The 15,692-nt window shown below is 44.8% G+C and overlaps 1 protein-coding gene across 1 annotated transcript in view; it reads left to right on the forward strand.

Moving 5' to 3' along the window:
- The window catches only part of CCDC120 (coiled-coil domain containing 120), a 172,764-nt gene extending 160,869 nt beyond the window's left edge, over positions 1-11,895 (forward strand). The window contains exons 11-12 of the mRNA XM_086940307.1: positions 4,195-5,217; positions 9,987-11,895. Coding sequence (XP_086796433.1) covers positions 4,195-5,217; positions 9,987-10,104 — 1,141 coding nt within the window. The 3' untranslated portion in view covers positions 10,105-11,895. The remainder of the gene's footprint in view (positions 1-4,194; positions 5,218-9,986) is intronic.
- The last annotated feature ends 3,797 nt before the right edge of the window (positions 11,896-15,692 follow it).

Raw genomic sequence — 15,692 nt, forward strand, 5'->3', positions numbered from 1 at the left:
TGACAGTAGGACGCTTCAAGAAAAGTGATGGAATGGGCTCATGTTGAACACACGGATTTGAAGTGTTTTAGACAATGTGTTGTTTTGGTTCAGCTTTCTGATCCAAGATTTCAAACCTTAGTTTGGGTGCCGCAAAGCAGAGCTTGTTCTGATGTATTGATTACTGGATCTGAGACCAGCAGGTTTGTATTTGTAGCCAGCCGTCAGACCTTCCTTAGTCACTGGGTTGATCTGGGTGTCGTCAGCTACATGTGAAGCCATTCTTGGAGGCAGCTAGGATGTGGACCTATAGGCTTAAATGCACATTGTACATGTTCGGTCATACGGGCATGAAATTTTGATGGTCTTTGATAAGGAGGAGGAGAATTTGTCCAGTTGGGGGTGACCATTTAGGATGAAGTGAACTGTATGTATTTACGAGATTTGTAAAGCGCTGGAATCACCCCCGCAGGGGTATCTCCGCGCTGCCATGGAGAAGGTGTAAGGCAGACACAGATCAATCCCGGAATAATTCAGTCTTCAGGAGTTTCCTAAAGCGAAAGAAAACTGGGTAATTTGCGCAGGTCCTCCGGCAGAGAGTTCTAGTATTTCGGGGCAAGGTAGACCACTGTTTTGCCTTCTGTTCGTATTTTCCTGTAGCGGGGGACCACTAACAAACCTTTCCCTTCCGATCTGAGTCTTTGATTCGGGCAATAGATTTTAAACTTGTCTGCAAGGTAGCTAGGGCTTGTGCCATCAAGAGCTTTGTGTGCGAGACAACCGAGCAGAGCTTATATTTAATTCTCTGTCGGATAGGGAGCCAGTGGAGTTGTTGTAACAGTGGCCCTTGGGAGGTGCGTGGAGGCTTTTTAAGAGCCAGGCGTGCCTCAGCGCTCTGTACGATCTGTAATCTACTGAGAAGTGATTCATTGGCCGATGTCAGTAGAGCATTACAATAATCCAAGTGACCAATGATAATAATAATAATAATATAATCCACATTTGTAAAGCGCAAACAATCACCCGTTAGGGTCTCTAGACGCTGGGGGCAGTCGGGAAGATTAAGCACGCTATCGCCCAGAGTCGCGTGGTGCTGGGCTAATCTGCTGCCGGTGCCGGGGATCGAACCGTGATCCCCAGATTCCGGAGTCAGTCACCCTGGCCGCGGCGCCACACTTCACCCTCTCTGGTCAAAGCTTGAATCAAAGTTCTGCGTTCAGAAAGAGGCAGCCACGGGAACACTCTACGCAGAAGGCTCAGGGTATGGTAGCAGGTCCATGCAGTAGTCATAATTGATCCTTCATTGAAAACAAAACATCCAAACTGACCCCAAGAATTTCAGCCACTGTAGTGGGAGAAGGGACAGGGCCTAACACTTCAGGCCACCACGTCGGGGATCAAGAATCTTGGGCCGAGCCAAACGGGATTTCGGTCTTGGCCGCATTCAGTTGGAGAAAACTACTCGAAGGCCACAGAGAGACTGAGCAGTATTGGGATGTAGGTTTTCGCTCCGTCCCTAGCAGGATGCCGTGTTTAGTTCAGCACAGATGTCTGGGAACCTATAGTCTGGATGTAGGCTGGGGTGAAACTTGCTGAGGATGGGGTTCCTGGACAGGTGCAAGGAAAGGAGGCGAGTGACTAAGGCCGGCCTCAGATAGGCCTACAGTTAGTCTGGATCCCTGCATTTCTTAAGAGAAGGCTGTGAATGCATGTTTGGGTTTGATAGGCCCTTCATTGAAGATTATGGACAACTTTGATGAGTGAGGTGGCATAAGCCATAATACCCATTTTGGGTGCCTCTGTGTCAGAGGTGGTTATTGATGGTAACATCTGTTTCCGGGAGGGCAGGATTTTCCCAGTCCACACCTCATGGTGGTAGGTGGCTTGTTTGAGGTGCAGAGGTGTTGCAAGAACCTAAAGAGATCTGTGGAAATCTGATCCTGTAGTGGTTTCTATTCAAGGCTATGTAGAGAGTCTGTTTTGTCCATGACTAACCTCGGAGAGAGTTTGTGAGGAGTCTGAGATAGAGGTGGGCAGTTGCCTGAGGGGAGCTCCTTGGTTACGTGTAAAATATGATTATTTTCCTCTAGTGCATTTCACGCGTTACCAGTTCTCTGCTTTTCTTGGCACAGAGGATTTGGATCTCTGTAGCTCGGTTACTGCGCAGCACTTTTTCAGTCTCTGCAAAATTGAACCTTCTCTCAAAACCTTTCCTGCGTTCCTCCTCTCAGGTCCATATTACAAAGGTCCACAGCAGACTACTGCTTGGCTGTTGATTTAGCTGGTTTAGGTTCATTGGAGTGGGGCGTCTGGTAGGAGCGCGCCTGGTCTTTGGGTGAATTATGTAGCTTTGGGGATGCTGCAGAATCCTTGAAAGTTGGCAGGTGAGATCCTAAGTTTATTTTAGACCAAGGGATAAGAGCCTTGATGCCAATGTTGAGTGGGGCTCAGTGCTGCTTTCTTTGGTAAATTGGATGTTGGGGAGGGCATGGGCTGTCGCAGGAAGCGGGTGATAATTTGGAGTCGAGGAGAATCGAGGTTACGAGATGAGAGACACGTTCCTCTATATCCTTTGCAGTTGCTCATACCAAGGACCTATTTTCTGGAGAAGCAGTCACTTCAATCAGTAGAGTTGAAAAATATAGATATTTTGCAAAATGGATGCGGTCTACTGTGAAAGTGCATTGTCCGCACTTTGGACGAGCGGTAAGTGAGGATAGTATTGAAAGATGTAGTCGGCTGGCAATGCAATGTTCCAGCAGGTGTTGGAAGGATCCATAATCCAAGGTGTCCATGAGTTTGCAGACAAGGGTTTGGAGGAAATGAAAGGTCATGTCTCCCCTTCCTCTAACAGGGTGGTTGTTTAAGATCTTCTAATTCGTTGGCAGAGGATACCTCAACGTTATGTAGGAAGTCCTTACTGGGCCGAGTATCTGTTAACTCTGTGTATAGAGGCCTCACTCCGCTAATCTCTGTAGACATTTTGTACGCAAACCTCATTGTGCCAAGTCTCCGGTGACCACTCCATCCTCCCTGGCCCTCAGAATTCAGGTTGAGTGGTTAGAGTTGTTTTGGAGAGCAGACCTTTAGTTGAGCAGTGCGATTCTACGACTGTCTCGTCAAGGTGAGTCTTTCTTTGACAATCAGGATGTTTTGGCGTCTGCCCATGGAGAACCAAGACTAGTCTTGGAGTTATTAAAGGTGTCTGGGAGGGCGAGGGCGAGACTGGATACTATCCCACTGCGGAGGGGATCTTTCAAATGCATACGTAGGTTATGTGAATATCTTATGAAATTTAACCACATTGTGGCGAGTACTTTGAAAGTAGAGAATAAAGTCTCAAATGAACAAGTGGGTCTTTTGAAGGGCGCATGGGAAGAGTACTGGGCCAACCCTCTCCCAGTGCTGTGGTTTCTATTCTCACGTGCTCTGGCGGATGGTAGAACAGAACTGCATTTTATTTTTTCAAATAAATTGAATAAAGTGGCATCAGAGGGCGAAGCAACTAACTCTGGTTTTGCACTACACACCGCAAGGCATTTGCGCTCTACTTTTCTCAAGCTAATCCTTCCAGTAAACGGCGCAGAATTGGTGCGCTGTGTCATATGGCCACCAACGACACCCCATGACCACGCCACTTGTAATATCTACATGTATGCAACAGTTTATCTTGCTGAACATACCCAAAGTGTCTTGGCTGTTAGGACACAATGTATTTTAGGGATATTTGCACAAACCACTTGACTCAACAACTCATTATGCTAGAGTTCTTTTAGCCAGAGATGTTGGGGTTACATTTTACTGTACAAATATTTGCACAGAGCATCTTATGATGCCTTTTACTGCTCTTGCCTTTTACATTACGAAGCCGTCTGCACAAACGTGTGAGAACGCGCTCAGGGCACGCTGGGGGACAAGAGTAGTGGGCAGTCTATTAATGCAAGGAACCTGACCATACATACAACTGATAGCAGTGGGCACGGTATGATTGTAACATATTTGACATCATATGAAATTTAATACCACATGGCTAAGGAATTATCTTAAGTAACATATTTTCATATCACGTATCCTTTTTAGCTTATCGGCTATTATGCAATTTTTTCTTTGACTATATTTATACTGTTATGGTTTTTATTGACTAAGTAAAAAAAAACTACTGTCAGCTACACATTGCTAGGCCACAATTTGACTGTCGTAATTTTTCCATTTCAGGCCGGAAGGCGTGGGCCTGCAGAACCGCCAGTGGTCAGGCAGCCAGGACTCCCAAATGGGCTTCCCCAGTGACCGAGCTGCCTTATACACAGCGAGGAGTCGGCGCAGCAATAGCTCGGAGGCTCTGATTGAGCGGACTGCAGGCGAATCATCTGATGCCAACGAGCCGCTGTATGCCTCCATTAAGCCTCCTTTCAAGAGCTCTGAGACACTGACCAGTGATAGGAGCTTCTCCACCCAGACTGCGGCATACTCCAGCCCGGACCCTCACCAGCATCTCCACTACCAGTACGAAAGGCCCGGCACTGCCCGGACACCCAGGACCAACAACTCCCAGGTCCAACCAAACAAGCAGATCTATGGAGAACTCCTGCAGGACTACTACTTGGGGAAGCAGCAGACCCGCGCGTGGGCGGAGCCTGATGGGAGGCTCTGGGCAGAACCAAATGGTAGGGTTTGGATGGAATCAGATGGGAGAGTGTGGGCGGAGTCTGAAGCGAGAGTCTGGACAGAGCCCGATGGGATTGGTCACTTCTCGCGCCGGGATGGGCACTCTGCCAACCACCAGGACTTTGTTACTGCTCACCCCGGGGCTCCCCACACCTATGCCTACATGGACAGCCCTGGTCTGAGGAGCCGAGCGGAAGCCCATCGAGCCAAAGTCACGCGCACCAAGTCCTGTGGGCCTCATGTGCCTATCGAACCCGAAGCCCAGTTCCAGCAGCACTGGCAGCATGAGGCGTCCACCCCTAGGGCGCATTACACACCGCGGTCAAGAAGCCAGCAGAGGTGCCCAGGCCCGGATCCTGCAGACCGCAGAATGCACAAAGCCCTGGCTCTGGAGGGGCTGCGTGACTGGTACATTCGCAATGCCTCGGGGCACAGGCCTCCGTTGGACAGGAGGCTCCCACAGCAGCCGCAGCATCAGCAGCGCTATCATGACGTCAGCCAGCACGACCAGTACTACTCCAGCTCGCCCATGTCTCACTCCATGAGCTTCAACGGGCCCCCGCTAGCCAGCAGGTATGGAATGCTCTATTAAACCAAAGCCATTCCCTTTACCCCACGCTTGGTCCTACCTCCAACACCGCTTCTCCTTTGCACAACCTCTCGTCTCTGCTCTACTGGCTATTGGGTCTCAAGGGTAGATGGGTTTCTTGCTGTAGAACCGCTGCATTCCCAGTGTTACTTTTGTATTGGCGCCTCTCCTTGTGCCGCACACTTCAATGGCATCTCCGTAGTTCCCCTACATCACTGGTGGTGTAAACTTATTGGATTCTGTCACGTTATACGAGTCACTGCTATTCTACACTTCAATTACGCTTCATTCCGACATGATTGGTGTTATGCACTTTAGTGTTGTCGCTACTGCTGTACATGACAATGTTGTCATACACGTACATGAAGCAACTGTTCAGTTTGCAAATCACTGGTGGTATACGTTTTAGTGGTGTCCTGTACTTTACTGGTCCCATGTCCCTGGTGGTGTGAATTTCATCAGTGTCCCACACTCCACACATCATTGTATTCCAGTAGTCTTCCTTACTCTTGCATGAGTGGCGTAATGCATCTCAACGGAGTACCCGTCATTCTACACAATGGCGTTTTTGTGCACTTTGGTGCAGTATTCTGCATTCCCCACTGGTACCCTGCACTTCAACTGAGTGTCCCTTGTTTCACACCATTGGCTTTGTGCACGTCACTGGAGTCCACTTTGTTTCCACTTCCTTAGTGTTGTGCACTTCGATGGAGTCTTTTGTCCATGTGCCACTGGTGAATCCGTGGGGTCTCCCAAATGTACCATGTTGCTGCACTTCTACACTTCAAGACTTCTCACTGGTCCTTCACTCAACTGATGGTGTACTTTTCGCTCACTGGGGTTTCCTTCATTTTCCGTGTTAGCTGCACTCACCCACTTAAGGAAGTCTCCCTCATTCCCCCGTCAGTGGGTGCACACTTCAAAGGGTCCCTGTGTCGCATGCCACTGGTAGCCTGCACTTTAATGGAGTCTGTCTTGCTTCCCCACACCACACACGGACACTGTTAATATCAGCCAATGGAGTAAACGCTTCTTAATCTTTCCCCACCTGAAGAAGGCCATGGTAAAAAAATAGACCCGACAGTGCATTTTCTTTTTATCCGAAGTTATATAGTTCAAGCTTTGGGAACACTCCAGGTATGTTTCACAGCTAAAAGAGGAGACATTTTATGTCCAAAGCAAAGAATAATGAAGAGGAATGTGTAGAAGAGGGCACAAAAAATAATATTTTTGCTGGAAAAAAGAACTTTTTTCCAATCTAGTGTTTCTTGAAGACCTCGCCTGTGCATTTCAGTCAGTGACGTCACTCCTGATCTGCTTTTCTTTTCCCACATTATGAACAAAACCTCTTTTCCCTCCTTAACATCTGACTGGAAGGCCAGACTTTCCAGTCGCTGCTCAGGAATCGAACACACACTTATAATACTTTTCCAAGGACCCTGTTTGCTGCCTTCAGCATCACCTCTTGCAGTCTGACAAATTTGCTGATGTTTTTAAACCTACATATTTTGAGGTTTCACAGTAGATACACAGTCCTTTGTTCCTGTTTGTTTCTAGCCATGCCTGATAAACAGCGCAAAAAAGGAAAGACAGGATATCCGTCTACATCAAGTACCTATGTGCTAACCAGTACCTGGAATCAGGCCTACTCTATATCCAATCGGATAAACGTCCCACAAGGCGTGAGGTCAGAACGACCGCTTCTTTAGTATTACAAGATGGACATTAAAAGTAAGGTGCTTCAAGTAAATCCTGCAGTGCCATGAAGAGCATCTCCATGGCCGCAGACTCGAAAAGCCTCATCCATATTTTGTAGGTCACCAAAGTAGAAGCCAAAGCAAAGCTTGTGCCCAACTTGAAGAACACCATGAGGGTCAAAGTTCTGTCTAGCACAACTTCCACAATAACAGTGTCTGACACTGTTGGATTTCTGAAAGCTGTGCTCTCAAATCTGAGGAATTGAACTGAATGGGCCACCTGCGCGTATCTTTGGTCTCCTGCACGTATCTTTGGTCTCCTGCGCGTGTCTTTGGTCTCCTGCGCGTATCTTTGGTCTCCTGCGCGTATCTTTGGTCTCCTGCGCGTATCTTTGGTCTCCTGCGCGTATCTTTGGTCTCCTGCGCGCATCTTTGGTCTCCTGCGCGCATCTTTGGTCTCCTGCGCGCATCTTTGGTCTCCTGCGCGTATCTTTGGTCTCCTGCGCGTATCTTTGGTCTCCTGCAATGTGGTATGTTCTTTCTGGATGGTAGCGGAGGAGTGCTTGTTGGGCTTGAGGTCACTCTCTCCCTGAATAGGACAACCTTTGGAAGTCCCTTAGACTAGGGTCCTCATCTTATATTCTTTTGGGCCCTGCCGTCCTAGTCAACAAGCATTTTACCATTCAAGATTCTTATTCTGATTTGGGTAGTTCTTTCTGAGCAGAAATGAAATGTTCATGAATTTAGCTGCAGTGCCTTCCCTTCAAGGCCTCTCTACCTGAGAGTCTAAATAGTTTTCTTAGAGCATCTCCTCAGCCAATGTGGACCCCGCCAGTGTCCGCTTCACCCTTCCCACGGAGGGCTCACAAGAGAAGCTATTCTGGCTCTGACTCTGCTCTAAAAGGAAATACTTCTGTTCAAAGAAGCTTCAAATTGGAGATTGTGTTCAGAAAGAGTTTGAAGTTTAAAAAATTGTTTATAAAGGTTAAATTACAAGAGTGATCAGTGGGAATGGGGGGCACGGCTAAATGAACGCATCATAATGGCTACCACAGCCAAAAGAAATATCCTTTGTATCGGATATCTTTAGGAAGTATGTTATTTAATACATATTTTACTTTGGGGCATGCAAAGCCACAGGTGTCTGAATGTTATCCCAATCATTAGGTCAAAAGCAATAAAATATTTTAAAGGAATGTTACATACAAAATCGTAAAAAAACTAAACCATCAAAAAATCCAGATAAGATTTTTTTTTTTTTATTGAAAGCGTAAATAATTGGAAAAATGTATAATGTCATCAGAGAATTGTAACATGTGCTACTTCTAGTAAGCCTGGGAAATATGTTCCGAATAAGCACAGGATTTTGCTTAATTGTAGTAAGAAACCTTTGCTATGTGGTGTTGACACTCAGCCCATTAGTGAAACCAGTTCCTACGCATCTACTGAGAATCTCGCTCTTAGAACTATGCAAGGCTGCCATTTGGGCATTGTTAGTTTGTGGACTTACAGGACAATTACTTTTTGTAGCAGACCACGGCACCAGATCACTCTATTTTTACCTTGCGAATATGCATGTTTATCTCTGTCACAGAGCTAGTGTAGGGGTACTGAGGTGGTTTTCAATTTGAGGTAAGACTATGTCCCTGTTACAGGAGCTGTGAAGTTACCTGCCTTGATAAGCAATTAGAAAGAATTAACAGAGGAGCAGAAACAATATGTCCTGGAGTCCGCTCTGCCGCTTTCTGATTTAAATCGTGTTTACTTTTTTCTGTTGCCCCTCAGCTGTCCCGGTAGAAAACGGATAAAAATATTTGGTAGTAGGTGGGAAGATGTTCTGTAAAGACCGCCCTCTGGACGATCCAGCTGTCATGAGGCAATCCACCCCTGAAGAAACTTTGATAGACCTGAAAGAAGTTCAGATTAGTTTTTAGTTTTTTACCATGGCCTTCGCTTGGACGGGATGAGTCCAGATGTGTGAATGGCTGAAGTCTTCATAGATTCAGTTTCACAACTTCCTCAGGCATGTGTAACTTTGGCATGACCAGCACCCCTGACCTTCAACCTTGATAGTCTTGCTTATTCTGGACAGCCTTAGCCTATTGCAGGCCGCAAACAATCCTGAATCACATTTTGGGGGTTCTCGCCCTTTTTCAGTTCTCCATTGCTCTGTAGTTAGGTTCACGCTCTCTAGATAACTACATGCACATGCTACATTGGCGTCTCGTGTCTCACACCCTATGAACTGACATGTTTCTAGATGAAACTCCTCTAGCAGACCATAGACATTAATGGTGTCGGCTCTCTCCGCACACCTCCCACCTGAGCCACCTTTCCTCCCCAGCATTTGTATTGACACATTGCCTTATCGTGCACTGGTAAAACATTTCTCACACACTTATCGAACGTTCTAGAAAAGAATAGAGGCTGGGCATCAGGATATGAGTGTGCCCATGGACATCACCGTACCTTCATTTAATCCTTTCTTGCTCCACTGAACTGTAGAAACAAGACTCCGACTCCGTATCCAGAACTGTAAAGCAGCCGTAGGTATTGGAGTTTAGGCTATCCTTAAAATTAGAATCCACGTTACACATATGAGAAAGCTGCACCACATCCCGCCTCATATAGAATGCTCTTGGCACAGTCTGTTCAAACCCTCTGCCCATCTTTGTGGTTTCTCCTCAGCCATGCTTGGCTAACGTCAAGGAGATAGTGCGCTGACAATGGAAAGTGAAGGGACATCACAGGTGTGACCTCCTCTTCCCACACTTGGGATGCTTGAATTAAAATCTTTACTCTCACTGACAGTCCCACAGAGACCCCAGCCTCTTTCTAGTTACTTTGCGCATGCTCGTCTCCGGCTCTCTCTTCCCCATCCCCTTCTCCCTGCCGTACCTCTGTTTGTGGTTTGTATTTGTGAGTATTTTGCCTATCTGCTTAATAATTATTTTCTCTGCTCCTTCCTTTCTCTGCATTTTTCACCTCGCCTACTCTATCCCTTGCCAAAACTGCATCTTCCCCCTCATATCCACCTGCCTTCCCTTCCCCTAAAGACATTACACTGAATTCCTGTACGAGCAGGAGCTCAACGACCCTCTGAATGGACTCGTCATGTTTGATGGGGGCTTCTCGTTGGAGAGAGATGTGAACTCTCCAGGGACTTTGGTATGATTAAAGAGTAAAAAATAAATATATTATAATGAACTAAAGCAAAAGTAGCCGGACACAACTGCAGACCACAGAAGCCAAGCGGGAAAAGTTTCATCCTTCCGTGGAACATGCCATGCCTGGACTTCAACGTGGGATCACCGGGGCATCACGACTGTTTTTTGTCTATTGTTTTTTGTGTCTGTGTGTTGGAGGCACATGTGTTTTTCAAAACATTTTTGTTTTTAAAAGTGTTTGTAGGGGAGTGTTAACACAGTCCATGGCGGAATGCGCTTGCTGCATGCTACGAAGATGTCTGTCTGTTGTATTCTTGCTGTTTTTTAACAGGCGATGTCCAACTCCCTCCGTCACCAAACCCCTTGTCCACAAAATCATAACTCTACCTTTTCAGAAAATGGGACCTAAACTTCTGCCTTTGTGTCTGCTGCTGCCATGTTTTGCCTGAAATGTTTTTAATTGTGAGACCAAAATTGCACCTTGTTCGAGGATCTACACTGTAGGGGGAGGGAACGGACGTGTCACTCCTTTGAGGAATCCAAAGTGTTTCTTGTTGGGGAATACAGGCCAAAAATAACCCATTTTTAAAGGGGGGAGGAGAACAAAACAGCCCCTCAAACTGCCACCAGTGAAAGATGCCCAATGTTCCACTTTGAGAAAGGAGAAATTACCCTCACTTGAGAAAGCCGAAATACCCATAATTGGAAAAAAACATGAGGTACATCTTTGAAGACCACAAAATGTATGCTATTGGGGAACCCAAAAATGTGTCCCATGTGAATTTCCTGGTGCTAGAGGGTATCAATCATTGCCACCCGACAAACCGAACACAAAGTGAACAAATCTGTTAAAGAGGTGGCTTGCCAACCCAAAGTTGGAGAGGTCATGTTATTTTTAACCCATACTCCTTACCACAACACGGCAAGTAAAATGGCGATCTAGACATCGCCTCGAGGTTCCTGCCTCTGAGCTTTGAAGTTCTGAGGCCAAGTACTTGACTTCTGTATTAGTACACAACTGGGCCCATAATGAAACTGTAGCTCACGACAAACCTACACAAGCATAATAGTAATTATGTTTGCTTTACCCGTTGCAATATCAACCCTCTACACCCAGAACATGAAGCACATTGATGCAGTTTTGACTTCGCGAGCATTGGCCTGGTCAGATGCAAGTGTGTTCTTTCTCCGGTTTGGGGGTAGGTGTTAATTTGAAAGCCCTACTTTGAGTTCAAAATAATATATTTTTCCAATTATTTATATTCATTAGAGATACAGAACACGTTTTACCATTTGTATGCATTTAATTGAGAAGTCGAATGGATTTCTCAAGTAGATAATAAAAATATTTTCTTATTGACTTGATTGGATAAATTTGGATTTACTTTGGGACATGCCCTTGCCTTATGCAGAACATAACTTCCAATTGAAAATGGCTGCCATAGAACACTAAAATCAAACCTGGCTTCAGTACTGCCTCCAGACCCCCAATAGTAGTTACAGGTTTAGTATCTCTTCACTCTCTGTTGTTCTGAGCTGTAATCCGGATATCTAAAGCTGTGTGAGTAGTCATGTTTCGGTGTCTGATTCTAACTTACCGTGAAGGCGAGGGAGTATTCGGGAGCTGGTCTCTCGCTTTTTAGCTCCTATTTAAAACGTGACCGTTTGTTTTCCCCTTAATGTCTTTTAATCAACCAGTTAATTGTTTGACTTGAATGTTGTTCGATCATGTTGTAAAACACTGAATTTGTACAAAAAAATAATAATAAATGTATATAAAAAACACTGCCCCTTTTTAGGACAAGTTGTTTTTCTCTGTTTTCATCCACTAATAAACAAATATCAGTACTTATTCTTTTTATTACATTAGGGACTGACTGAAGGTTGGGATACAAAAAGATTTAACAATAAAAGTCTTTTAAAATTATCAAAATGGCTCATAATTTTATGAAAATAAGATGGACTATTAGATTTATCACCAAGACTACCATTCAAATAGTCTGCTTGACCAACTAATCTTAAAAATAAGTCCACACTTTTCAACTTTCTTATATACATCTTCGAGCCCGTTGGTATTGTGTTTCTGTGCCTGCGCCTTTCCTTTTTCTCCAAGATTATACATTTTCTCTCTCCACTGGTCCTACTTGGAGGACAGTTTGACATTTAACTTTGTTTTTGCTTTCCATCACGTTCATGCTTTTGGCAGCCATCTTGGCTCTTGAACAACACTAGTTTCTTCTTAGTTTTACAATGTGCAAGGCTCTCTTCCTTCCAAAATCACAAAACACCACAAGAACGTGCCTGACATGTGACCAATGTTTAGAGGGAGATGCGCCAACTTTAAAAGGGAATTTTTTTATTTTTTTATTTTGTGTCTTTTATAAAGCGCTCAGCTACCCCAACGGGGTGTCCCGGCGCTGAATGATTAGAGGTCTCAAGGAGGAGTCAGAGATAGGCGGTTACTGGCGAAAAAGAAAAGTTTTCAGGGCGCGACGGAACTCTGATTCAGTCTTACTCATGCGTAAGTTGAGGGGCAGCTTATTCCATCGCTGGGCGGCGCCTAGTTCAAATGTTCTTCCTCCAGAACGAGATATTTTAAATCTTGGCGTGACCAGTAGATTTTTAGAGTTTGAGTGGAGAGAGCGGGAGTTAGAGTAAGGGTGGATAATTGATCTGAGATGAGCAGATCCGTTACCCTGGGTGGGGCTGTAGGCTAGTGTCATAGCTTTAAATTCAATGCGTTTGCTTATGGGTAACCAATGCAGTTCACGGAGGTAAGGGGATATATGCGGTCTACGTGAAAAGCCCCCTATAAGGCGGGCTGCAGCATTTTGAACAGTTTGAAGTTTGTGACAGAGGCCAGTGGATAAACCTAAATAAAGTCCATTCGCGTAGTCCAAATGGGAGATGATCAACGCGTGGACTATTGTCTTTCAATTGTCACATGGTAGCTAATACGTTTTTTGAGGATTTTAATCTTGGAGAAACAAGCGGCTGAGACTGATTGAACTTGACAGTTCAGTGACAGCTGTTGGTCCCAGCGTACTCCAAGATTCCTAACTGAATCTTTAGGGGAGGGAGCATGGCTCAGATCTACTGGCCACCAGATGTTAGGGTCCAGAGGGGAAGGCTGATTGAAGAAAAGCACTTCAGTTTTAGTTGCGTTCAATCTCAATGAGTTAAGATCCATCCAGTGAGCGATGTCTCTGAGGCAAGATTTAAGGGGGTCGAAGGTAAAAGTGGAGTGGTTATCAAAAGTAAAAAACAGCTGATTATCATCGGCGTAAGAGGTAGTTTTAATGCCGGTGTTGGAAATCATGTCAGCAAGCGGAGAAAAGAAAACATTAAAAAGTAGGGGGCTCAGAGAGGAGCCCTGGGGGACACCCCATTTCAGTGACTTGGTAGTGGAAGTGAAATGGCAAGGCTCCGGCTCTTTAATGAAACCTATAGAACTATAACTTCAACAGACACCAGTATTGGAATGGACACCACCATGGGTAAGAAGGACAAATTATGTCTCTTGGGCCATGTTGGCTATTACCAAAAAATGCATCAAACCCTTCAAATGAAGCAAAAATAATGGAAGAGCTCATTTTAAATAAGGTTTAATATTTTAATCCAATAGCATATGGAATCTTACGGAAAGACAACTTGACTAGTTTAGCGTTGTGCACAATATTGAAATTCCATAAAGACATACAGAACCCCTTAGGTAGGCTCATAAGAGCAGGCTACAGTATGTTTGGACCTCCAAAACATGTTAATAACTTTCTGCTACTTTTTGTGGGACTAACTAATTTTAAAAGGAAGCCACATAGATCACTTGAACTATGCGAAATTCACATATCGATTATGCTAGATAGTCACTTTACACAACAACTCACTCCCCTATCTGTGCCCTTGATGTAAACTTGTTCCAAATTGTTTTTTTGACATGTGCAGTAATAGCTGAGGCCAAAAATGGTTTCATGTTTACAAATGTTTTAGAAAAAATAAAGGAACGGTTATGTGGCCTATGCTTGTCCCTAACGTTATTAACCTGTACATGGCCTGATTTGAAAAGACTTCCCTCCTTCAAACATCCTTGAGGTTTGAAGCGGGGAAGGTTAAGATGTGCCTTATGGACATAGATGTCACCAGGCCTAGACAAATCTTAAAGTGATGTCAGACCTGCAGATCTTGTGAATTCAATATCTAATCAACTTAACAGCAGTTTACTAGATCTATGAAACATCATAGCCACTTTCACTCACGTATGTCTTTCTAAAGGTATGGCTGTGGCTTGTCGCCTGATAAAGACCTACTTCGCTCTTGAGGGAGTACAGGTCCTGTGGAAGGGCAGGCTGTTGACTTTGTTCATATAACCAGGTTTGTTTTAACCTGCTGTGTACCTTCGAAATATTTCCCACTTCTGCTTCCAATTATATACTCCTGAATGTTGTTCTTCGCTATTATAAGTAGATATTTTATAAGTATTGTTTTTTTATTTATTACTTTCGTCTACACCCCAATCCTACCTGCTTGACCCATCCCTTTCGAATGTTATTATGGCGCCTCCAGGTGGTTGGTGTGAAGCAGTTATTCCTGACTAGGCCTTGCTGATCAACGTTTGAAGAAAAAATTTCTCTTTAACCACAAATTGGAGCACCTTACTTTTTACAATCTAGGCCATTTCTGTTCAAAGATAGGCTGGCTGCTTGCAAAAAAAAAGTATGACCGCTCTTACTCCTTTCCTGATAAAAATGCTCTTCAAATATATGCATAATATCTACTCAATAACATCCCCATCATCTAAATACATTTTAATTATGTAATGCTTGAAAGTAGGTTCTGGTGGCTCAGCGGACTAAGACATTTACCCCATGGAATTAGGATCAAGCCGTGGTGGGTCTACTCTGCCTTTCATCCTATTGATGTCAATAAAATGAGTACTATAGAGTTGGGTAATAAACAATTGTCCCCAAGAGGTGAATGTATGCTTTACAAATACACATAGCGTTATAGTACCCAAATGCGTGTGATTGTATGTTTTGGAAGACTTTAAAAAAATATATCCACCTGATGCCTCGTCTTATCTAGCAAATATTTGGTTTATCATGGCAGATCTTGGGATCCCCTTAGATGAGAATGAGGGCAGTGGGGCAGTCCGGAGAATGAGCATTGCCACAGTGCTGGCTGGTGTGCAAGGGACCTGTCTGCCGCATTCGATACGGTCAATCATGCGATTCTTCTAGCAAGGCTAGAAGAAATGGAGGGGGACAGGTGTGGCTTTAAGATGGGTGCAGTCATATCTAGTCGACAGACGGCAGACAGTGGCCCTCCCCCTTTTAAATCGGACTTTGACATAGAGCATGGGGTACCTCAGGGGTCCTCAATCGGCCCTATTCTCATCAATACCTATTTGAAACCGCTGATAGGCATCAAGTCATTTAACATTAGGTTGGTGGACAATGCTGATGACACCCATCTCATTTTGTCCCTGAAAGGAGACCATGCTGGCTCTCTGGAAAACTTCCGCGCATGCATGCGGAAAATTGTTAATTGGTTGAGCGACAACTCCCTGCAATTCAATAATGATAAAACTGAGATATTGCA

Source organism: Lissotriton vulgaris, chromosome 10 (genome assembly GCF_964263255.1).
Source record: "Lissotriton vulgaris chromosome 10, aLisVul1.2, whole genome shotgun sequence".
Classification (NCBI taxonomy): domain Eukaryota; kingdom Metazoa; phylum Chordata; class Amphibia; order Caudata; family Salamandridae; genus Lissotriton; species Lissotriton vulgaris.